Source organism: Dioscorea cayenensis, chromosome 19 (assembly GCF_009730915.1).
Source record: "Dioscorea cayenensis subsp. rotundata cultivar TDr96_F1 chromosome 19, TDr96_F1_v2_PseudoChromosome.rev07_lg8_w22 25.fasta, whole genome shotgun sequence".
In the NCBI taxonomy this organism is placed as follows: domain Eukaryota; kingdom Viridiplantae; phylum Streptophyta; class Magnoliopsida; order Dioscoreales; family Dioscoreaceae; genus Dioscorea; species Dioscorea cayenensis.
Genome location: NC_052489.1, coordinates 3,709,291 through 3,734,926, shown reverse-complemented (window position 1 = coordinate 3,734,926; position 25,636 = coordinate 3,709,291). Strand labels below are relative to the sequence as shown.

General features: G+C 33.5%; 2 protein-coding genes across 3 annotated transcripts; one reads left to right on the top strand and one right to left on the bottom strand.

The window, feature by feature from the left end:
• The first annotated feature begins 6,350 nt into the window (after positions 1–6,350).
• On the top strand, positions 6,351–9,811 carry LOC120249911 (glucan endo-1,3-beta-glucosidase 3-like). Its single transcript, XM_039258619.1, has 4 exons — positions 6,351–6,621; positions 7,883–9,136; positions 9,241–9,268; positions 9,351–9,811. The coding sequence occupies exons 1-4, from the start codon at positions 6,528–6,530 to the stop codon at positions 9,502–9,504; spliced, it is 1,530 nt and encodes a 509-aa protein (XP_039114553.1). The 5' UTR covers positions 6,351–6,527; the 3' UTR covers positions 9,505–9,811.
• Positions 9,812–10,662: 851 nt separating this feature from the next.
• LOC120249910 lies at positions 10,663–19,805 on the bottom strand. 2 transcript variants are annotated; one of them, XM_039258618.1, is made up of 11 exons: positions 19,235–19,805; positions 18,207–18,464; positions 15,135–15,377; positions 14,847–14,996; positions 13,106–14,637; positions 12,924–12,997; positions 12,699–12,780; positions 12,495–12,620; positions 12,306–12,412; positions 11,674–11,834; positions 10,663–11,155 (listed from the first exon to the last, which is right to left on the bottom strand). In XM_039258618.1, the coding sequence occupies exons 1-11, from the start codon at positions 19,670–19,672 to the stop codon at positions 10,922–10,924; spliced, it is 3,405 nt and encodes a 1,134-aa protein (XP_039114552.1). In that variant the 5' UTR covers positions 19,673–19,805; the 3' UTR covers positions 10,663–10,921. The 2 variants fall into 2 exon arrangements, 1 of the variants encoding a protein (XP_039114552.1); XR_005532912.1 differs by lacking the exons at positions 10,663–11,155; positions 11,674–11,834; positions 12,306–12,412 and having other exon boundaries at positions 12,562–12,620; positions 12,877–12,997.
• Between the last annotated feature and the right edge of the window lie 5,831 nt (positions 19,806–25,636).

Genomic DNA, 25,636 nt, shown 5'->3' with positions numbered 1-25,636 from the left:
AGGAGGACTCCACTTCTGTATTTGGCGTGGGTGAGTTGAGGCGGTAGTTGTATGTATCATCACCTTATCTTGATCGAGCTTCCCTCCAAGCCTTCAGAAAATTCCAATCCATGTTGGAAAGTAGATGATAATGAGAATTGATACCGTTCACACACTATATTGTTTTTTGTTTGCCACACGCTCCATAATAATAGACTAATTTGGGATGTAACAATGTTAGATAAGTTGGGCAATAAGCCAAAGAGCCAACCATTGAAACCATGATCCTCCATCCCTTCCATTACAACATCAAGCTGTGACCAATGCCAACGATCAAATGGTCTATTGGTATACGGGTCGCCGATAGAGCTTTTTCACCGAGTGGTGAGAGTTCGATTCTCAGCTAAAGGCATATTTCTGGGAGATGTGAGCGGTGGTTGTATGCGGGTGGTCGCAATGTAAGAACAGATGGCTTTGAGTTTTTATGAACCTATCACAACATGGACATACATGTGGTGGGATCAGCAAATTTTTCTCCACAAGTCTTCCCCTCAAAGGAAGGCATTTCCATAGCAGTCTCTAAAGAAAATGACATATCTTATGTGGCAATTTCATTCTCCATAAAGAGTCCCAATTCTCGATTAATGTATAATTAAGATTCCTCATAAAATTATCAAATGCCAGTCGATATCCGGATTTGTCTTGATATATATTGCGCCATGTTCTTGCTTCTACTGTGAAAAAGTTAAAGAAAATAATGCTAACTCTAGAGCAAATCCTACGCTTAACTTAAAACTATTATGTTTGGGAATTTTACTTACTATTTAATAATAAAATAATTTTTAAAAAAAATGTATAATTATAGGTATTATATTATTCATATTTGATTACATATTTTATTCTTTAGTTTCAACATATAAAAATTAAATTAATAATAAAGATTATTAGAAAAAAATTTACTATATATATGAGAATATTATTAAATCTCATTACATGAAGGTGTTATTAAATCTTATTATATATAATTTATTGAGATCATCAACCAATAATGCCTATTAGAGTTATATATATATATATATATATATGTTGGGCGTGCAAGAAAGTTTGTACTTATCTATTATTAGATCTATTGCTTCCATTGCAAAAGAGAATATTGTAAATTGTGTTTTTGATGTGTCTGATGATAATTTTGATCGGTTAATTTTGAAAGTATTTTACTATATAAAAGTAAAATATTAACTGTTATAAATATTTTTTAAAATGGTTTCAATAATGATACACACATATAAGTTGGGATTAACAGTGTCATATATGATCTGATTATACTTATTTATATAGAATGTTTATTAATAAAGGGACTAGTATGTAAAATATTGCATTGGAATTCACATGTAGACGTCTCTAAATGTTTAGATTAAATTTCAGTTTGTTAATAGACATAATTGTGATTATTAAAATTAATAAGAACTAATTTGCTATATATGTATAAATCTTAAACACGTCCCACAAAATATGCTTTTGTCTGGTATGTATAGGGATGTAAATGGGGCGGAGAATCCCCGTTCCTCGCGGGGACCCGCCATGGCGGGGCGGAGATTCCCCGAAATAACCCTTGCGGGGCGGGGAACGGGGAAAAATCGCTCCCCGCCTCACGGGGCGGGGCAGGGGTGGAGGCGGGGGCGGGGAGGGTATTCCCCGCCCCGCTCCCCGTGGGGATCCCCACAGGGATTCCCTGATTTTTAATAATATATATATATATACTGAAAATAACTTATATGATTATTTATTTATTTATTTAAAAAATTCAATATGAATATAAGATTATAAGGACCAAATATTTTGATTTAAAAAAATATAGTTTTGGTATTTATTAATAATGTTTTAGACTTTTAGTAATACTAGTGTTACTCCCGTGTGATGTACGAATATAATTGTATGAAAATTTTTTAAAAAATTTTAATAATTTTTTTTTATTTTCTATAAAAATTAAGATAAAATTAAGATTATATAAAATTGATAAATAACTTATTTATCAATTTTAAAGATATAATATTTTTAAAAATTAATTTATTATATATTTTGAGATAAAATATTAAAAATTAGTTTAAAATAATATAATTTAGTATTATGTTATAAATATTTTAATATTATTAAAATAATATTGGTAAAATTTTTATGAGAAATTGACAAGTGTCAAATAGGTCTTCTACTTTAATATATATATATATATATATATATTTAACACATAGTATTATTAGAATTTTATGTAAAAAAAAAAATTAGTGGGGGGCGGGGATTCCCCGACCCCGTGGGGATCCTCGCGGGGGAGTGAGTGCGGAGAATTTTTCCCCCGCGGAGAATTTGGAGACGGGGAATCCCTATCCCGTGGGAAGCGTTGATGGGGACGGGGATCCCATTCCCCGCCCCGCCTCATTTACATCCCTAGGTATGTATGTGATATAAGATTAAAGTTTTTGTTAATGTAAATATTGTTATCAAAATACGACTATAATAAACGCAATAATATTCACATTAATTGTTTGAAGTAAGCAGAGCTATCACTTCTTCATAATTAAGGGTGAAAATTTTAAGAGTGTATGCTATTTTTTTCATTTATATATATTTTTTTAAGAATTTTAGGATTGCAAATTTTCTTTGAGATAACCCTAATTTGTCACTTATATTCGCATGCTTATATGATATGATTATCATCAATAATTAATCATTTATAGATTAAATATCAAAATAAAATTGTTTACCTAATTAGATTAAGAAGAATTCAAACACTAACATGCATATATATATATATATATATATATATATATGAGATGTTATCTTGGATGTCCGTACATGCATTATTGAATTATTCAGTAGGATGTTTTGTTAATAACTATTGAATTATCATCTAACGGCTATTATTTATACATACACTATATAAAATTAGTGTATATGATCATTGTTTAATGTCGTTGTATATTAATAAATATTGTGCATAAATGGATTGTAATTATTGAATTTGCATCCAATGACTACTATAAATGTTCTAGATTTAAAATCTAGAACCGCCCTATATGATGGGTTTACACCCACATATATACATATATGAGAAAACATCCTCTGCAGACGTTCACAGTTGAGCACAGTGATCATTAGGGTACTAGAGTTATAGGTTAGCTGGGTTGATCAGTTTTGGTTTAAAAATGTTTGTTGTTAGTGTAGTAGAAATAGAATTAGACGGTTCAGATTTGTTCAGTTATTGTGCATTGAATTTACGGTTTAGATTAAATTATTATGTATCTTATTTATTTACTGTACTACTATTTATAAGTACAGTAATACTATTCATAAAATTTCAAATCTACAAATGTTTACTTGATGGGCATAAGAATTAATAAATATAATGGCCCATGGGCTATGTACACCCCCAAAAATAAAATAAAATAAAATAAATAAAAAAACTTAAAAAAGGGCAGAAGCGTATATTTTTCTCCCATTTAAATAAAAATCTTACCCATACTTTCGGATCGAATCCACTCTTTATCGGATGCGGGTATTGGACCCGTACCAACATCCAGCCATCCATCCATCCATTCATCCGTCCGTGCATGCATCGAGATTCTCACACTGACAGCAGCACATATCGGCCAATAACAAAGCGCCACGTAAGAAAAGGACTAAGATAATAATAAAGTTAAACTCGAAACATCGTTAAAATTAAAGAAAAGACAAGGACAAAGTTCAAAATATGACCGTTGGATGGAGTTCCGACATTTGCCACGTCATCAGTGGGCCCACATCGTAGATCGCGATGCGCCCGCTTTTGCACTGCCCCAGGCCCACGCTCACCCGGGCCCAATTCGTTACACTATGCAAAATCTCAGCCGTCCGATCCCTGGCACGTGACACGTGATCATCAACGGCTGTTCTGGCCCAAGGACAGCACCTTCTCCCAGGGGCTGTGCCAGCTGACTTTTTTTACATTTATACCCCCACACTTCTCTTAAATTAACGCACACATATATATTACCTTCCTTTCGAGTTTCGAATAGATATTTAATTTTTTTAAATATATTTTTATGATAATAATTATTATTTAATAATCTCCTAAAATATCAAAAGTTCGTACCTCAGTGTAGTGGACTCACTACGAAAAATGTTCAATAAAAATTTTAAATATCATGAATTCAAGTTTTGTGCGAACACATGCAATAGTAATGACCATAATAACCACAAATATTTTAAATTTAAATCAGTGTAAATATTTACAATCCAAAATTTTGCATCATTTGGTGAAATACATATAGACTAAATGATCAATTTACAGTGTATGTATTAACTGAACTTGTTATATTTAGTTAAAAAAAAAATCATTCAAAAAGTATTTATTTATATATATATTTTACTTGAATGTATTGTTTTTTATTTAAGGTTTGCTTCAATATAGATGTCAAAGATGGTGCCTATATTTTATTTTATTTTTATTCATTTTAGTCTTTTATACTTTTAAAATATCCAATATGATGTTGACTTTACATCTCGTTTGAAATATATGAGTAATGTATGCATTTATCTAATTTAGAATATTTTTTTATTTTATTTCATGCGGTGAAATTAAATTTGGTTAAATTAATTAATGAAACAGGCCACCATTCACTACTATTTTAAAATTCACATGGATTGGAAAAAGTAAAATGATATTTGTTTGGTATTTAATAATAATAATTATTTAAATATTTTAAAGTTTCAGAGGATAAAATAAGTTGAAATGCAAAAAACAAATAATTTTGAACATTTTAAAAATTTAAGAACCAAAGTAAATAACACAATAACAGTTTATTGCATTTTCTTTATATATGCATAAATATTTAATGTATATATATATTAGTTTAAATTAATTTATAAAATAACTGTATAACGTAAGAAATATATTTCCTATTGTCTTTATTTAAGAATTTATACAAAACACACATTTGTAAACTAAACTGCAGTCAAAGTTGAAATAAAATAGTTGGTTCATATTTAAGTTCTATATATGTATTTTGACAAACTAACAACAAACATCTTTTTATTTTTTATTGTATTATATTTGAGAGGTCTCGAGAAAATCACTGAGTTATGTTTTGATTCCTAATATATAAGCAAAACTTAAATTGTGAATATTTTATATAAAAAATAGGAATAATACCCTAATTGGTTCTTCTATTTTTCTTTTTCTTTCCTTTTGGTCCCTCTACTCAGAAATGCGCCTTACTGATCCTTCTACTTTTGAAAATGGTTCTATTTAGTCCATTATACTTTAAAATGGGACAATTAGTGACTGTATTTTTAAGAGTAGAGGGACAAAATAGGAAGAGATTAAGGGTAGAGGGACTATATTAAGTCATTTTCAAAAGTAGAGGGATTAGTGGGGTGTATTTCTGAGTAGATAGACCAAAAAAAAAAGAAAAAGAAAAATAGAAAAATCAATTCAGATATTATACGTAGAAAAAAAAACAAAGAGACAAAAAAAAAGGGAGATAAACATTAAAGACAGAAGGAGAACGTGAGGGAGTCAAATATGGTTGAACAGTGGTAAAACCATTGCAACGTGCTTAGGGGTGTAAATGAGCTAAGCCACTCGTGAGCTACTAGAGATCGGCTCGGTTAATGCTCGAATTCGATTTGATTTTTCACGAGCCGATCCGAGCTCGAGCTGCTGGTTTATGTTAACGAGCTGAGCTCGAGCCCAAAAATACTCAGCTCGTGAGGCTCGCGAGCCTAAATGAGCTTATATATATATATAAAATATTAAATTATTTATATATAAATTACAAAAATACATAATTATATAAACTATATATCATTACAAGAATACTTATGTATACAAGCTAATCGAGCTTAAACGAGCCGAGTTCGAGCTACTTGAGCTTTTCAGCGAGCCTAGCTCGAGCACAAAAAAATAGCTCGAACGACCTCGAGCCGAGCTCGAGCCTTCGAATACTATACTCGAGCCGAGCTCGAGTCTGGGCTCGCCCTAAACGTGTTAGGCAGAGTAAGTGGGATGGTGTTTATAATATTTTTTTATATATTTTTAAAATTTTATACAAAATAAATAATAATTTAATAATTTAACACAGTAACTCATAATTAACTATTCAAGAAACTATAATTTTTTTAAAATAAAAATAAAAAAAAATCTCAAAAAAATACGGTTGCATTTATATTCACCAGGGACCAATTTGTTTTTTTAACATTTCTTATTTATTGTAGTATTCTGAATATACATACAAAAGCTTCGAGAAAAATATATGCTTTACTTAATATATGCATAAAGCCCCCTTAATTACTAAAAGTTTCATAAAACCCCCTGGTTCACCACTTACAAAAATTGCCAACACTTCCCAAGTATCACCACTTCCAGTCCAGGTTTAATTCCTCCTCTTTCTCCCCCACTTCCATTCATTTTTCCTCTCTATATTTCCCATTCTTTTGTGCAGAAAAAGGTCCTTGTTCCTCTTGAGTTACAGGAAAAACTCCATCTTTTTTTTATCTGGAAGTGAACTTCTATAATGAGGAAAAGATCTCGTTTAGCTTGGAGCTCAGCCATGACACTACTATTCCTGGCTTTTTTCTTAGTTTTTTCACTCTCCTCTGCAGATGAAGGTATGTCATTCCTTTCCCTAAACTTCCAAAAACTCTTTTTTTTTTTCCTGATTTCTGAGTTTCATTCCTGGGAAGTGGGGCTGTAAAATCAGTTTAACTTGGTTAATCTTACAAAAATAAAGGGTATATTTTGAGAACAAGTAACTGTAAGTATGTATCAGTTGAATCTCTAACATTTAAACCACTTCAGTTTGGTATCTTGTTTTCCTTGTTTTTCTGAAGAGTTTGGTGTTTAGTGACACTTCCAACAACTGAAAACAGAGCCAAAAAAAAAAAAACACTCAAAGACTCATCTTTTTCATGTTTTAAACCATTTCATTTCACAAATATTCTTCCTTTATTTCCAAGAGGAAAAAAAAATTCTTAAAAACTTTTTTTTTCTTTTATTTCCAAACAAAGCTTATCATTCAGTGGCTGGAAATAGGTGGCACTGGAATTTTTTTTCTTTTCCAAGTCCAAAGCACATGCCTTTGTCTCTCTAAAATTTTCCATTTTTTTTTCCAAATATTTATGACCAATAGAAGTACTACTCTTATCAAACTTATCATCATCTTCTCCATTTCCTCATTTCCATTGATTCAATTTTTTTTAAAAAAAAAAAATAGCTAAAATAACAGTGTATATGAAGTGGAACTCTCTAGCTAGCAATAAACAAACTTTTCTTTTTGTTGTATTTCTTAATGGTGACATAACATCTTATTATTTTTATTTTGGCACGACATCCCACGCTGTTTATTGAATCTTTTCACGTCAAAAACATACTGGGTTTGGTCCCATCTTATTAGTCATCACTCATTAATTCCCATTCCTTTATTTAAGTACTTTGTTTGCTTTTATGGGACCTGATTCGAATTTAGAAAGATGTCAGGGGGTTTTTCATAAATTGTCTTTAGTTTTTCTAGTGAAAGCCAAAGTGTTGATTCATGTTGACATAAATGCCCTCGTTCTGCAAGTTTCTAGTATTTTCACTCCGAGGCTATTTACGTAATTAGCCTTTCCTCACGTGACGCCCGTACTCCCCTTTCTTGCGTTCCAGCTGTATCTGTTCCGCTGCCTCGCGGGATCACGATAAGCCAGCTACTACGGCGTAGTATAGTGTAGTCAACCCGCGGTCAGAGGCGCATTGTAGCGTACCATAACTCTAGATCATTAACAAGGGCTTTCCCGCCATTTTAGCGCATCCTAGCAGCGTAACTTAGCATTCTAGTGGGGGGTTTTGCTAACCTGCGCCATGACCGTTACTTCAATGCTGACGTGGCAGGGGCGTTCATCGGAGTCAACATTGGCACAGCCCTCTCCGACATGCCGTCTCCGACGCAGGTGGTGGCTCTACTGAAATCCCAGCAAATCCGGCACGTTCGTCTTTATGACGCCGACGCCGGAATGCTCGCCGCCCTCGCCAATTCCGGCATTCGTGTTACCGTCACTGTCCCTAATGAGCAACTCCTCGGCGTTGGCCAGTCAAATGCCACTGCGGCCAATTGGGTCACCCGGAATGTCCTCGCCCATGTCCCCGCCGTCAACATCACCGCCATTGCCATTGGTTCCGAAGTCCTCACCTCCTTACCCAATGCCGCTCCGGTGCTAGTGTCGGCTCTCCGGTTTATCCACTCGGCTCTTGTGGCCGCTAACCTTGATCGACAAATCAAAGTATCCACCCCGCATTCATCATCAATCATCCTCGACTCGTTCCCGCCTTCGCAAGCCTTTTTCAACCGATCGTGGGAGCCCGTCCTCGTCCCTATGCTCAAGTTCCTGCAATCCACAAACTCATACCTCATGCTCAATGTGTATCCTTATTATGACTATATGCAATCCAACGGTGTTGTCCCGCTTGACTACGCGCTGTTTCGCCCGCTGCCTCCGAACAAAGAGGCTGTCGATGCAAACACCTTGCTGCATTATACCAATGTGTTTGATGCTGTTGTTGATGCAGCCTATTTCGCGATGACCTCCTTGAATATCACCAATGTGCCTGTTGTAGTCATGGAATCGGGGTGGCCGAGGAAAGGGGATGCCAATGAGCCTGATGCAACCGTTGACAATGCTGATACTTATAACAGTAACTTGATTCGCCATGTACTTAACAACACTGGCACACCAAAGCACCCTGGTGTGCCTGTCAGCACTTATATATATGAGCTTTATGATGAGGATTTGAGACCGGGTGCGCTGTCGGAGAAGTACTGGGGATTGTTTGATGCGAATGGTGTTCCGGTCTATACTCTGCACTTGACGGGATCAGGATTGGTGCTGGCTAATGACACTACAAACCAGACGTATTGTATTGCAAAGGAAGGGGCGGACTCGAAGATGCTGCAGGCAGCACTTGACTGGGCGTGTGGGCCGGGGAAGGTGGATTGCTCTGCGATTGTTCAAGGACAACCATGCTATGATCCTGATACTGTCGAAGCGCATGCTACTTATGCTTTCAATGCTTATTATCATCAGATGGGAATGGGCACGGGGACTTGTTACTTCAATGGAGTTGCTGCAATCACCACCACTGATCCTAGTAAGTCGGAATTCAGTATTTCAAACATAAAATAGCTAGCTGCATGAGTGTCGAACTCTTGAATCGCTTGGATGTTAATTATTGGCTTTAAATCTGTGGTGCAGGTCATGATACTTGTTTGTTTCCCGGGAGGTATGTGTCAATGCTTCAATTTTTTTCTTTTTAATGTTACTCTGCATCTTATTGTTATCGCTAAGGCATGTTTCCCTTGCAGTGGTGGGAAGAACGGAACCTTTGTGAACGGCACATCACTGGCGCCTTCATCAAATTCCACGTCGACTTCTGTCAGCTCCTCAAGCCGGTGCTATGGTTTGATGACAGCCTTCAAGGTCATCGGAGTTCTACTATCAAGTATGATTCTGTTGTAGAGTATAACTTGCTCTCGAAATTGTTCGGTAGGTCGATTGAATGCGGTGGATGCCCAGTTTTGTTTGCCTAGGGGAAGATCATCTAACCCTCCTAAGAGAAACAGACTGCTCTACTTTTGATCCATCTCAGTAATTTTTTTTTTGGTGGGGAGGGACCAAATTCAATATCTTTTGTACAAAGTTATCAAAGGTTTGATGATGCCTTGAACTTTTTCTGGTTTCTATGTTGCTACTCTCTCTGATGTAATCTTTGACTCAATGGTATCTGGCATGATTTTGGTATCCATTTATTTGCAATGTTATTATTCATTGTGTTGTGGGAATTATTGAGCTGCATAATTTGGTGGGATGGTTGCATTCTTGTGTGTGATCAAAAGGACCAAGAAATTATCTGGATAAAGGCCCATGAGTGGTTCCCAGACAGGCAATATTATGTTATTATTAGGACATATATTGTTGCACAAGATACCTTATCAAGGAAAACTAGGCCGGTATGTTATGGACAAAAACAGAACACTGGTACCTTAGAAAGTAAAACTAGGCTGGTATGGTGGTTTATTTGTATATAAATTATAAAGCACTGGCCATGCATTATCTCCTTTTGGTTTTTGAAAAAAAAGGTGGTTTCCTTGTTATTTGTGATTGAATGGTGAAAATCAACACAAGTGGAGTAGTGGGTTATTTCACTGGTTCATCATCTTGAGAAATGGTTGATGTAAATAAATAAATAAATAGTAAGTGATACTATGATCATCTCCCAAAAGAAAGAGTTGGCACTTCCGAATTTCCCATATACATAATCTTAAAAAGAAAATATTGAAATAAGTAAATAAATATTGTGCTAAAATTATAATAAATGGAGAGATTTTTACTGGAAAGAGAAGGTACTCTGCTGAGATAAATTTCAACCTTAATAAAAGGAACAGTTTCAGCATACCAAGATTAACGTTTAAGGAATAATGCTATTAATTTGCATGTATCAACCCATGAGGCACATCAAGTAAAGTAAAATTAAATCAGATGGTCATGGAATATTCTTGGAAAAGTGAGGGAGGTTTGATGAATAATTTCCCTCTTTTACAAAGGAAAACAAACCTATATTAAATAGCCTATGTATATTCAACCTGTCTATGTTCTACTTTTAAAAATACATATCAGTAAGAATAAAGAAACAACTCAAAATTGTCCACAAATCTGGTCTAAATGTTGGAGCAAGACACAAAACCAACAAATGATACTTTACAATTGGACTGGATCTCACACTATACATCTTTACACCTTACTACACAAATAAAAGAATATTGCTTGGCACTCAGAAAAACACAAAGGGATAGCTGTACAAAAAGAAATCAGACAATATGATGCAAAAGAATAGAGTAAAAAGAAAAGAATGCGAAACACGGGCTATATGAACATACTAAGATACATATTTTACATGTAAAGGACGCTCTGAGAGCTCTGCATGAATCGCCTTGATCAAGGTTAAAAACTTAAGAAGAGTGTCCTTGGAGTACCATTTCAGTTTCCATGTTGAAGCATGAGTATTGTTCTCTAGTTTGCTTTCCTTTTCAATGTTGTCAATAATGAAAGAGTTGCTGGAGTTCTTCAGGTCAAGAGTTAAGGTAGTAGACATATTATCAAGTTCAACAACCTGTAGCAGTAGTAAGTATATAATCAGAAAGAAAACATATAAATGAGAAAGCTAATTTAAATTGTAGATGCACCCTCCTGACAGATCCACATAAAAGAGAAATAAAATACGTGACATGGAAGTGTCTTAATATGCTTAAAGTGTTCCCATCTGTGTCATTTTTAATAAATGTTGTTGGCATAATATAGGCCTTGGTCATTTTGCAAAGAAAAGAAGAAAAAATAAAAGGGGGAATGTAAGTGCTCTGTTTTAATGGACAATGTGTTGAAAACGAGGGTTACAACACTTTGTGCTCAACTTATGTGTGCTAGTCTTATGAACGAAACTAACTTATATCCATTATTCACTTCTAAATTCTAAAAATCAATTAACATTTGTTGAATACGATGTATCTATTTGTGCTAATGAAAAAACATAGTTTTAGTTCATAAAAATAGCAGTATCTGGCACATCAGGTACTAACTTATATATAATGTTCCCTTCAAATCCTTAGATTAATTGGACGAGAAAAAGATTACCACTTCAAATATGTTCCAAATGGAGCAGCAAGAATCAACAGAGTAATATGAGGAGGGTGACTGCATATCATCAATTGAAGATCCAAATAGCTTGAAGTTCTCCACGCACATGATCATATGTCCTTCGAGTATGAACAGAGATCTGGGAACCCACCGTTCTCCTGCTTTATTCAGGAAATTAAAGCATTGAAAACCTTTTATTGAATATCCAGTCCAAAATTAACTCTATCAAAGGTGATAAGCTGGACAGCAGAGTTTGATGGCTCAACATCAATTAGAAAATACCACTAATCTAACAAACTAATTAATTTACTCAAAGATACTCTGACAAAGATAATTCTAAAAATAAAAGATCACTTTTAGGAAAACATATATAAAAAAAAAAAAAGAACCTCTGTCAAAAGCAGTTTGGATTACATTTCAGTCTTGTACAAACTCATTTGGAAAAATCACTGGGAGGTAGATCAGCAGGTGGCTTTACTAATTTACTGAGATCTTGAGTTCAAATGACAGAGTAAAATAACTATGTCAAATTCAAAGTTGGTATGACTAAGGATAAATACCAAATCCTATTAAGAGGAAAGTAGCCAACCACACTGGTCTCTCTAGTGTAAGACCAGTAAAAACTTTACCTGCTAGAGAACCACAATCCAACAGTAATGTTGAGTAAAAATGTATGCCAATCTTAAGATTTTCATGTACATGTTTCTCAAGCATTTTGATCTGGACCTTCTCCCAACTGCCCAATATAAAGCAATCAGAGAAATGAGATGGAAGTTTACAAAGAAGCAAGCAAAGATCTGTTATGCAGGAGATATCACCTTCGCAGAAACCCATTACTTTGTAATCCTCTTGAATCAAAACCCAGTAACAGACAGAGTAAATCTCTTGCTTTATCTATAGTCCTTGTCAGAAACAGATAGTTGATGTCACCCTCCATGTGTATCCTACAAGTGAGAAAACTGAGCTCTGGAACAATTGCTGGTCAAGTCATTAATTTACAAATGAATTTCTAACATACAAACCTCAAGGCTTGCAATGCTAGACCCACAACAATCTCACTTATATCTTCAAGGCTATAGCATCCTAAAACAGTTGGTCGAGTTCCTGTAAAATAACTTTCTGGATTAGACTTCTGAAGATTCAATGAGAATAAACTGATGAGCAGCCTAACTTAATGTATGGTTTAGGAACTAAAATAACCTAAGACATTGTAGCATAACAAGAATCCATCTCACAGAGAACCGAACCTCGCCCATCCGATACTCCATCAATGGGCAGCAGGTACAATCTACTCTTACTACTCCGCAGTATAGCAATTTCTCTGCATAAAGATAAGAAATTTTCGCACAGAGGTTAAGTTACAGCAAAAGTTTAAAGTAAAAAATATTCACAATTTACATGGAAAAGCAAAAGTTTTAAAAATATTCACCTCTCTTGATAAGCTGATTCAAGTTGGAATGCACAATCACAACGAATTAATGCTTCACAAGTTTCATGAGCATCAGAATCAGCAATGTTTACATGGAAAAACTCCCTTATTGCTTCAACAGGAACAGGTTCAAGAGAGTTTGGCTCTGTCTTCAAGAGAGAGGAATAAGAAACAGTAGGTGTAATGCTTGCATAATCGTGTGACAAAATGACATCAGTTTCTTCCACTGAAATATAAGTAGAATTCTCATTGCCTACAAGCCGGTTTGGCGCTTCCATATCAACTTCCTCTACTTCTAACTGATTATAATTTTGAGACTCTTCTACCTTTCTGGAAACTCTGAAATTATCCAAAAGCGAAATTAATTTCCGTCTGAGCTTTTGTTTTCCTTTCAAGTTCTTCATGCTACCAATACTTTGATTAAGCTTTTGATTGACACCATTGGCGCTTACATCCGTAGCATTGTGGTTGGAAATAGGTTCATCGCAATTGGGTGATAATTGTTTTTTGATTCTTAACTCTTTTTCTTCACAGGACGAAATATCATGTTTGGAATATGGATGATCATGCCTTCGCTCATCATGATTTACCTCATCTGTTGCGGAAGTGGCCACACTAGTGGGCCGTTTAACTAATTCCTGAGTGGATAGTGGATAAAGTTCGAAGGCTGATGAATCAAACTTACATGACTCATCATCACTACAGCTGGTATCACTGTCGGATGATGCTAGAGACAGACTCTCAGCTGATTGTTGCCAGAACTCCTCCTCTAAGTTCAGGCGGCGGTGTAGAATATCCTCCTTATATTGTGGAGGTGACCCAGGCAAAGTGGAAGAGGACCGAGATCCAATTATCTCGTCAATGACAGCAAGTGGTGCTGAATGATTCTTTGATTCAGTCTGATCACTTCCCTCAACTGAAGAAGAACCATAAAGAAATACACCTTTCATTGGCAAATGAGATTTACGATGGCCTTGATCTGTAGTGGCCTCAGCAATTTTTTCACCAGAGGCATTTATAGAAAATAGGGTACCATTCACCCTTAAAGGTTCCAATATGGCTTTTCCATTAGCGTCAACAAACTTGGTATCCGGGGCACTCGTATGAGTATCTGTAAATGACATATCTGAATCCAAAATGTTTGAGCTACTCCCACCTTCTGAAGCTAGAACTGGATCTTGGACATACCTTGAGCTCTCACCAAAATGATCTGGAATAGTTCTTTGTTGGACACCCTCTTCTCCACTGGGTACTGTCTTAAACTCTATACAGTTACTCCTTTCCAAAGTATCCATGGTGCTCTGATCCATCCACTCTTTAAACTCCCGCAACCAAAGAACCGATCTTTCCTTCTTCAGGCACTCAACCCTATTCCTTAAATTAACTATTTCTGTCTCACTGTCAGAAATAGTATTTTCATCTTTCTTCGCATTATCACTGTCGCAAGATGCTGATTCCTGATCCAAGGCATCTGCGAGTAAATATCTTCTCTGCTCCTCATCCTCAATGCAAGCAAGGCGAGAATTCTTTTTCTACAATTGGAGCACATTCTTGAGAAGTTAGAAGAGCCATTTCTTGACATAGCAAAATAGACAACACATATGATACAAGCAAAATACATTACCACCCTTGATGCTCAATGAGTGATAAATTAAGTAATTTTAAGCAGAACAATAAATGATTAGAACTTACAAAAGGGACATCATAAAAGGCGAAAGAATTCAATTGAAAAGCAACATACCCTCTTCAGATGTATACTGCTATCATTACTAGAATCATGTTTTGCTGGAAAATAAAATCCATGACCAGCAGGTTGCTTTTGCCTGCTTGCAAGAATGATATTCCTCTCCCAATACTCCCTTGTGCTAATTCCTTTGTCGTCTAATTTTAACTGAAGCAGAAATGGAAGCGAAATAAGAATGCAAATCCTGCAGAATAAGCTAAACTGTACTTGCTAAAATCAAGCAAAAAAAGACACAAGAATTTCAGAAATACCACAATATGCTTCTATGGATTGTTCAGGACTCACCTTTTCAGGATGTGAGAAAAAACTATAAACATGGCTTCGATACCAGCGGGCACAACAAACTGGATTTCCTTCCAACCATAAGTTTTGGAGACATGACAAGCTTGCAAGGATCTCCAATTCAGTAAAGCTGGAAATAATGTTGTAGGAAAGATCAAGACCTTGAACTGACTTCAAATTCTCTATCCCTCGCAAAGTTGTCAAAGCATTGTTCCTCAATACCAGTTTAACAATTGGACATGAAACCTGTGAAGTAACAGACCAGAAGATCTCAAAGTTATTTACCCGGTGAAACAGTTTCCTTGTGTCTGAATAGAGGTAACATTAAGCTAAAGAAACCATATAATTCAATATGCCTTTTAATAAGCTAGTGCAATAATCTAGGTTCTAGATTGATTTTATAACAATCTGGCAGGAGGCTCATCTGTAACCATGGATCTTAATGAAAAACTGATTAAACAATCTGGAATTACTTTGCACATGGAGCATAATAATAAAGCATAAGAGGTACATCACACAGGAGAGTTTCCATAAAATATCCAATTACATGTGAACTGATATTCATGCTAGTCTGTCTACAATCGATTTCTATCTTACACTCTAGAATGCTACCTCAAGCATGCAAAGTCAAATGACCACTAATGTAATCATCTTTGTTGCATCTTCTAGAATTTTGATAGTGTTTAACTTTGTAGTATATTTTCATTCTGATAGAGAATTTGCCATATTATTGATTGAGTCAGGGTAACTCTTTACATATTACATGTTACCTTTGTCTTAGAAATTATACAATTAGTTACAAAACCTTAATGTCCCAAATGTTTGCAAAACTAAGATCTCTTATCACAGGGCTACCAAAAGGAAACTAATTCTTTGAGGATCTCATTACAACAAGCCATTAGTCCTAACTATTTGGGATTAGCTACATGAATTCTTCCCTTCCATATTGTTTTATCAAGGCCCAAAAGACTAGATAAACCTAGCTCAGACATATCATTTTGTAAAGTTCTTGACATCTTGTTAAACATTTTTTTAAGTCTACCTCTTCCTCTTCTATGATTCTCTACATGAAAATTTTCAACTTGTTTTATGGGGGCATTTACCAGTCTTCTAAGGACATATTCATACCATCTTAATCAATTTCGTCTTAACTTGTCAGTAATAGGTGCTACTCCCAATCTATTTTGAATAAGTTCATTCCTTAAATTGGTACCTTTTAGTTATGCTTAAAATCCATCTTAACATTCTCATCTTAGCCACACTTATCCTTTGAGTATGTTGTTTCTAAATAGTAAATAACCCAATATTTTGACTCGTACATCATAGTTGGCCCAACTAATTTTTTAATAAAACTTACCTTTCAACTAAGAAATATTCTATAATCACATATAACTCCAAAAGTTGCTCTCTATTTTACCAAACTTGCCTTAATCGAATTTGTGGCATCTTCCAAAAGTTCCGCATCATCTTAATTTATAAAGCCTAGGAACCGAAAACTTCTATTTCTACAATCTTATTATCATCCATCCTAACCTCTCCCTCATTTCTACTCACCTTTTTATTAAAATTACATTCTGATATTTCATCTTTACACTACTTAACTTAAAACTTTTGGATTCTAAGTAGTTTCCGCACATTTCCAACTTAAAGTTGACACCTTCCCTATTTTCATCAATTAAGACCATATCATCAAGAAAAAACATACAATAGGATATCTGATCTTAAATATGCTTAGTTAGTTCATACATAACTAAAGTAAACAAGTAGGGACTTAAGGATGAATCTTGAAGAAAGGCTTGAAGTGGACATATAATAATTGAGAACTCTTTAGTCTTTCCTCTACTATTTTAATATTGGTGAGAGAGCTATTACACATACATTTTATTAGGTCTATGTGCCTAGTAGTAACCTCTTTCTTCTCTAAAACCTACCAAAGGACCTCCCTAAGTACCATATCATACGTCTTTTCTAGATCAATAAAAATCACATGCAAATCTTTCTTCCTATCCCTAAATTTCTCCATCAACTGTTTTAATATATAAAATTATAAATTGCATCTATAGTTGACTTTCCAGGCATAAAACAAAATAATTTAAAGAACACTTGTTTCACATCTCAACTTTTGATCAATTGCTCTCTCCAAAAATTTCATAGTATGACTCATAAGTTTAATTCACGATAGTTATTGCAACACTAAATGTCATGTTTATTCTAATAAATGGGCACTGAAATATTCTTTTTCCATTCAATGGTATTTTCCTTATGAAGCATCCTTAATTTTGCTAACTCTAATATTTCTAACATAAATCCATCAATAGCCTTAGTATTATTGACCTCCAACGCTAAATTCCTCTTATTATCCACATTAAACAACATACAAAAGTATTATCTCCATCTTTCCTTAATCTCCTCATCTTTCACTAGCACTCTATTATCTTCACTTTTTACAACCTAACACTCCCTAAATCCTTTCTTTTTCTTTTTCTAGCCTTAGCTAACCTCTTAAAAATCTTTCTCTCTTTTATGTACCTAATTTAACATGCAACGTATTATAAGACTTACACCTAGCCTTGCTCACAACCCTTTTTAACTTCCTTATTGGCTAACTTATACACCCTAAAGTTTTCCACACTCATATTCTTTTGTCAAATCTTAAAACAATTCTTCTTAAGAATCTCATTACAAAATAAAAATAAAAAAAATAATAATAAAATAGAATTATAAGAAGGTGAGTTTCCTTTAAAAACAATGACAGCTGGATATGATTATTTAAAGGATTAAGGTATGTGAGCTCAAGCATGTCAAGCGAAATAGAAACTCAAAATAACATAAACAAAGCAACAGTCACCTATTTATACCATTTTCTATGAAAGCCTTCTATTGAGTTTTTATTCCCTGTTCAAAGTCCCACTTTATTGTTCTAACAAAAAAAAGAACAAGAACTCTTCTTTCTGATCTAGCAGAACATATACTGAACAAGTGAATGACAATTAGGAACTTAAAAAAGGATAATTTTCACAAATATTTCTCCAAGCAGAAATAATTATAAAAGCAACAAAAAAGATCTAATCATACCTCACTTAATGAAGCAATTGTCCGTAAGTGATTAAAACCAAGATCAAGGTGCCGCAACTTTGTGCAATTCCTAAGGTTATCCACCTTTGCGAAACTGTTCCGACTCAGGTCAAGGGTTTGAACAACAGGAAGCAACTGCAAGGACTCATCCATGAGCACCAACCCATTACAAGCGCACGAGACAAAAGACAACCGGCTCCACACTGGTGAGTCCTTTATGTCTACAATCCTACTGGCAAATACATGCCTGAGGGCATCCTGAGTTATGCCACCAAGGAAGCAGAACTAACTATATGAGCAAAAATCACAACCAGCATTTCCAAACTGAATTTTCTAAATCTTCAAGAACACAATATAAAAGGACATTGATAACCGTGCACATAGTAAATTGGTAGAAAAACCAAAAACCATGAGATAAAATTGTAAGGCAAATTAATTCAAATTTCAAAAATTTGTCATATGGACTCTCGAAGGACTGAAATATGCAATCCAAATTTCAACCATTTAATCCAATGTAACATCAAGGAGTAACTCAGCATCCATACAAATTCAATAAAACATGTCACAGAAGAGGAGCAGATCTTGTGCTGATCAGAGACAATACAAAAGCGATTACAGAAATTTAAACTAACAAGCTAACAAGGGGCTCGTTCAGTAGTAATCATTAAACTCAAATAGGATACAATAATTAATAAATAACTAATATATATCTCAAAGTTATACAAAATAAAAAATTTTCACTAAAAATATCTTTATGGGGGGAATTATAGTGAAAAACACAGCAATTCAATATATCATCTGCCACGACAAGCTAAAAATTGAAAACAGTAAATGCACTGCTAAATTGGAAAGTAGGATATCATCAATTTAACATAAGGAAAAAATAAAACTAAAAAATAAATAAAAAAGAGCAGAGATCTAATATATATATTAAAAAAAAAAAGCATATAAAAGAAAAACTTAGCTCCAAACAAAGATTAATCAAATAAAAAAAAGGAGAGAAAAAATTCAGATAAAATGCAGCTCACAGTGGAATTATGGCAAATAAGCTTCTCAAGGCAACCGCGGAGCCCGAGCAAACCCTTAGCAGCAGATGTCGACAAATCACAACCTCTCAACTCCAGCACCTTCAACCTCGCAAACGACACCAACGACAGAGGCGTAGGGTCCCTCGGCGGTGGAAGAACAGAAACCACCTTCAAAGAAGTCAACAGCCCAAGAATCCTCCTTAGCTGCTCAAGCGCGCGGTGATCACCAAGGTCAGAGACATAGGCGCGAAGGTAATCAACAGGGGCACCAGCAAGCAAGCCCTCAAGCTCCTGCAACGCATCAAGACGCGACTGGACATAGCGGAGACCAAGGGGGTTAAGACGAAGAGTCAGCGAGCCATCAAGGAGGGAGTCAGCGCGGCGATCCACAAAACGGACAAGCGAGTCGATGTAGCGGTCGCCGGTGACGATCGCCATTGTTGGGAGGCCCTAGAGCATCCCAAAGAACACCATTAGGGGGAGATCTGAGGGGAATTAGGGATAGGGTTTTGGGGGAACCGCCATTGGAGGCGAAGACGAGGAGGAGAAGGAGAAGGTCCCGCTAATCATTCCAGAGATGAAGTTCGCGAACGGATGCTTGTTTTCTAAGATTTCGTTATACTTGGCTTTGCTATCGAATTCCCATACAAACGTACTCACCATGCGATCTTTTGTTTTTAACCGTTTGATTGCCTCCAGATTTGTTCTCTTGATTTTACGGTAATCTCGGATACGGTTCACCGTATGATTGGTTTGCGGGTGATGATCTCGAGGCGAAATGAATGGTGGATGATCTTGTTCGGGTACGGGTGATTGTTTTCTATGATTTCGTTTTACTGGTGTTCGGTCATGGTTCTTGTGTTCACGTTTTCGATGTACGACTGTTGCTTCTCACCGTTAGATTGCCTTGAGATGTGGTCTCATGGTGATCCGCGTTGAGAGTTATGATCTCGAGGTCAAATGAATGGTGGATGAATGAGTTGTGAGAACGGGGGCTGTTTTTGTTCTCTTAGACGTTTGATTTACATCGGTCGATGGAGCTTATCGCGAGGCACGTGTATGGTGGATGAAATCCTGCTACCCTCCTCACGTGCGCACGTGCTCAGAATTTTGTCTGTTGATTCGATCGTCGGAGGTAATCCACCGTACAAAGTGCCTAGGGATCGTAGTCTTCAACGATTCAGGCATGTGGCACATTACGGTGCGGTGTGGCTAAGGGGCATTATAGCAGTGTTAACGTGGTCTTCTGGATCTTGACTAAAAATTTTATGAGGAAAAAAAAACTTTTTAAAAAAATAATTAAAAAAATTAGAAATAAATCATTAGAGACATGAATGATGCCACGTGTGCATGTGATGGAGATGAGACGTTGTGTTGGATTAACTTACCTTGGTGAGCTTGAGAGTCATATTCAAATGGGTTGATGACTTGATGTGACCACATTGATTCACATATCTAAATATTAATAAACAAAATTTATTTAATTAAAAGTATAATGATTGCATTACTATCTTTTGCTTTTATTTCAAAAATAGACTAAACCTTCTGGTTTATAAATAAAAACTATAATTTTGGAATTTTGTTAGAGTACACGTCATCTAACGTGCTTTGATTTACGATCTACACAAATTGATCTACCATTGAATTATTAAAAATAAAATAATATTAATAAACAAAATTTATTTAATTAAAAGTATAATGATTGCATTACTATCTTTTGCTTTTATTTCAAAAATAGACTAAACCTTCTAGTTTATAAATAAAAACTATAATTTTGGAATTTTGTTAGAGTACACGTCATCTAACGTGCTTTGATTTCCGATCTACACAAATTGATCTACCATTGAATTATTAAAAATAAAATAAAATTCTAACCTACCCATTGTTTTCTCCGTCTCTCTTATATTGTTGTCAACTATGGATACTTATGAACGTCCGCAGTTAAAATGTTCTGATTTTATTATATATACAGAGAGAAATGAGAAAATATTGAAGATATTATTATTGAAGTAACACCAATTTGAAATGTTACAAGACGGAGATATTTATTTTTTAATTAATGATATGTAAGAAATGAATTAATATCAGTGTGAAATGGTGGAAAATTCAAATATGAGAAACTAATTTGATATATATATATAATTCCTTTGAAAAAAAATAATTATTAATGATGAGTATGTAGGAACAAGAACATGAGGGTTGAGTTGTAACATCATCAAAATGAGAATCCAATGAAAGATATATGAAAATCATTAGATTATTAAAATAACTAGAAATACACTCGTATACAAATGTTAATAGTAAAATATTTAGTTAAATGTAAAGATTATATTGCCGTGTTTGGCTCTTATTTAAAAAATAAACGAATATCAGTATGAAATGGTAGAACATGACTAATCTGATATTGAATTTATTAATTAAATATTTATTAAGGATGAGTAAGTTGTAAGGCTTTGTATAAAAACTTCAAAATGAGAATCCAATGCATTCAATATAGAAACTCTACCATTATTAAACAAAAAGACATATACACAAATGCAAATGTTAATTAAAAAACAATTTAATTAAGTATAAAGATTATATTTCCGTGTTTTGGCTCTTTATTTTAAAAGATTTAATAGTTATTACATCAAGATATCGATAAGTTTTATACATATAGTTTAAGATTAAATAATTATTAATGGTGCATAGGGAATCCGAACAAAAAAAAAAATAAGGGTTGTGGCAGCAACATATCATGAACATAGTATATGGAAAAATTTCTATATTGTTAAAACAAAGCCGACAAAAAATTTTGTATTATAAATAGATGTTGTTCAATTTGTAATATATGGATAAACTATACTATAACTTATCATGAATCTTCTTATTTTTGCATTACATATTGTTAGGCCGGTACATGCAACTTAAATAAAATCGATGATGATATAATATTTACTCATGTACCATGTAAAATTGTGTTATTATTTATATACGCATGTAAAAGCAATATTTGTTTACATATTCAAATAAATTATTCTTATTTACATATATATTTTTATGACAAAAATCAACTAAAACATTTAATAAAAATAAACTATTATTTACTTTCTTTACTTCATTCATCCTCAAAAATAAAACTAGGAAAAAAAATCAATATATATTTTTTCAAAAATTGTAACTTAATTATAAATTATAAGAGGATAAATGCTAATAAAATAGTTTATAATATACATGCAAATAATTTTCTCATAATATAAAAATCAAGTTTTTGTCACAATGACCATGAGGTTAAGGTATTTGTCTCGCATGCCAAAAGTTGAGAGTTTGACTCCCTCCCAATATATAATTAAGATGTAAATTGTGTTATTCACATTGATTATCAAAAATAAAATAAAATAAAATAAAAGAATTCAAATTGAAACACAAATATCAGACAATAATGATATGTTAGCATTTAAATTGAGAATTAGTTATATTAAAATTAGTTGTTACTTGTTAGTAGGGAGGAACAATTGGAACTTGGAAACATGACAGACATAAATATGAATATTATTAATATATAGACAAGGAAACAAACATTGTCATGTGTGATGTGGTGGGGAGGACATACAACATATTGATTGGAATTCATTTAAGATCTAGACATTTTTTTTTGTTCTTTTCCTTCCAATCAGTGAGCACTTGACAGTAGAGTTTTCCATTTATTAATCTTATAAATTAAAGAAAAAATATTTATTAAAATTTTTTAATGAATAAAATTATCTTTTAATCCTTTTATAATTAGATAGAAATGCATTTGTGTTGCCAAAATGTTTGTACAATCATTCATATGTAATAATATTGTGAGCAAGCTTGTCAATAATTCATGGAAATAATAGTATATAAAGAAAAAAAACCATGAAATTTGGAATATTGGTAGAATAATCACAAGGTATTTTTTACAAAAAAATTTACCAATTATGTGTTTGTATGCCATCTGTTTTTGGAATATTAAATAGCTTGCAAGTTATGCAAAAGACGAAACAAATTTATTCACTTATATTTATTTAGAATTAGGAATGACATCTTAGTTTATTAATTGGTATTAAATTTTTTGTATAGGGTATTCATGTCATTGCCAAGAAGACATGTTCAAATCTTAATTCATGCAGGATAAAGACACAAGTGCATTAAAATATTAACTCCACGCTTATTGTGCTCGCCCACATATTATAAAAAAAAAATTACTTAGAATTTCACTTTTATTTTTTTATTAATGTTATTTTGTATTTAGGAGTTGCAATGATTTTCTTAGATTATTTAATCATTTGATTGCTAATAAATAAATGGGATATAAGTTCAATGACATGTTACATAAGATGACAAATCAATGTGAATCACTACCTTGTAATTTAGAGAAGAACATGGGCAGGTTAACCATGCTCGATGGGCCCAACATGGTAGGGTGTAGTTCACTAAAATGGTGATCCGGATCTGGTCATTATTTAATAAAAATAAAGTGAGGTTAACCTCGATGGGCCCAACACGGTGGGGTGTAGTTCACTACCTAAAATGGTGACCCGGACCCGGTCACTATTTAGTAAAAATAAGTGAAGAAATGCTATAGCTAGGAATTGAACCCCTTTAACCAAGTAAGCTTGTTTTGGTGTTGGAAAAAATAATAAAAAATAAATTAATGGCCCACTTATTTTTATATGATGTTGTTGATATTGATTATATGCTTAATTAATTTTGGGTATTTTAGAAATGAAGTTAAGTGGCTAAATTATTATAGAGATATACCTCTTGTCACTTTAGTTGTATTTGTTTTAGATTCCAAGCAAAAATGTCAGAGATTAAAATTGTTTGTATGTTTATTTAGATATTTATTATAAATTCTTAAGGTTTAATATATAGAGATTGGGATTTACAATCACAAACTATGAGTGAGTTGCGTACTCAATATTATGCGACAGATCACGACTTCATTGTAGATATCAACTCAATTATTAGTAATATTAGGTCACAATTTTTTTTATTTATGTAAGAATTATTGTTTCCAATATAGCCACATAGTTCAAAATAGGTTTTAGTTGAGTCGATAAGACTATCTAGCAATAGTAGAGGAGAATCTTATTTTTAATTATTTTGAAATTATTTTTTATTTTATAAAAACTTTTCATGGATTAAAAAATTTAAAATATCTCTTAATAAATCACAATAATTAAAAATAACTCAAAATAATTAAAAATAATTTAAGGAAGATAAAGGATTTGTACTTAATTCATTTACTTATTTAATTAAGTTGACTATAAATCCTCTTATATATATGTGAAAGGATTTAAAGTTTACTAGTTTTCTTACCTTAAATTGGAGTTGTTATTAATTTACCTATTCGTTAACTTCGGGTGTTACTAGTTCAACCTCCCTCTTAGGGATTATTGTTGTACTCATCATGTTATTGGTGAAGAACTCACTAACACTTCTGGGCTTCTTATCTTTATTTTTTGTTGATGCAAATGATTTTCTTTTTTTTTCTTTGTTTAATTTATTTTCAATAGCTTAACAATATATAATGGCTAGCATTAGCTCAATTGATTACGTTTTTTTTTCCAAGGGGAAGGTCTTGGGTTGAAGTCAGTTTGTTCGTTAACTTCGGGTGTTACTAGTTCAACCTCCCTCTTGGGGATTATTGTTGTACTCATCATGTTATTGGTGAAGAATTCACTAATTTCTGGGCTTCTTATCTTTATTTTTTGTTGATGCAAATGATTTTCTTTCTTTTTTTCTTTGTTTAATTTATTTTCAATAGCTTAACAATATATAATGGGTAGCATTAGCTCAATTGATTATGTTTTTTTTTTCCAAGGGGAAGGTCTTGGGTTGAAGCCAGCTTGTTAGCCCATTAATAATTAAGGGTTGGCGGCCATGGCCACCCTAATGGGTTTAAGCTATGACCGGTTTTACTTTTGGTCACTAATTGTATGAAATCAATGCATTGGGACAACTTTTTGTTTTTTTTAAGAAATAGATAAATCATTCAAAATATATTAACAAGAAATGGGGAAATGATTACAGATACAAATACATGGTCAAGGACATATAGTGTAAGTACATAAAGAATTTGAGTAGATAAGCAAATTTATAATTTGATACAAAAGAGTTTGAGTCACAAAGAACTATAGAGATGGTTGGATCACCCTAGGGGTTATTTGGTTCACTAAATCTTATATTACTATAAGAATAAGATTACTGAGAATGTAATTCCTAATTAAGTTATAGTGACGAAAATATGTGTAATTTTTGTTTGGTTTATAAGACAATAATATGGCTGGAATATATGTAACAATACCATGATTAGTTAGTTCGGAATCTAAAATTACCAAAAGGCATTTTACTAAAATTCCTTCATCTAATAGGTGTCAAATATATCAAATTTTA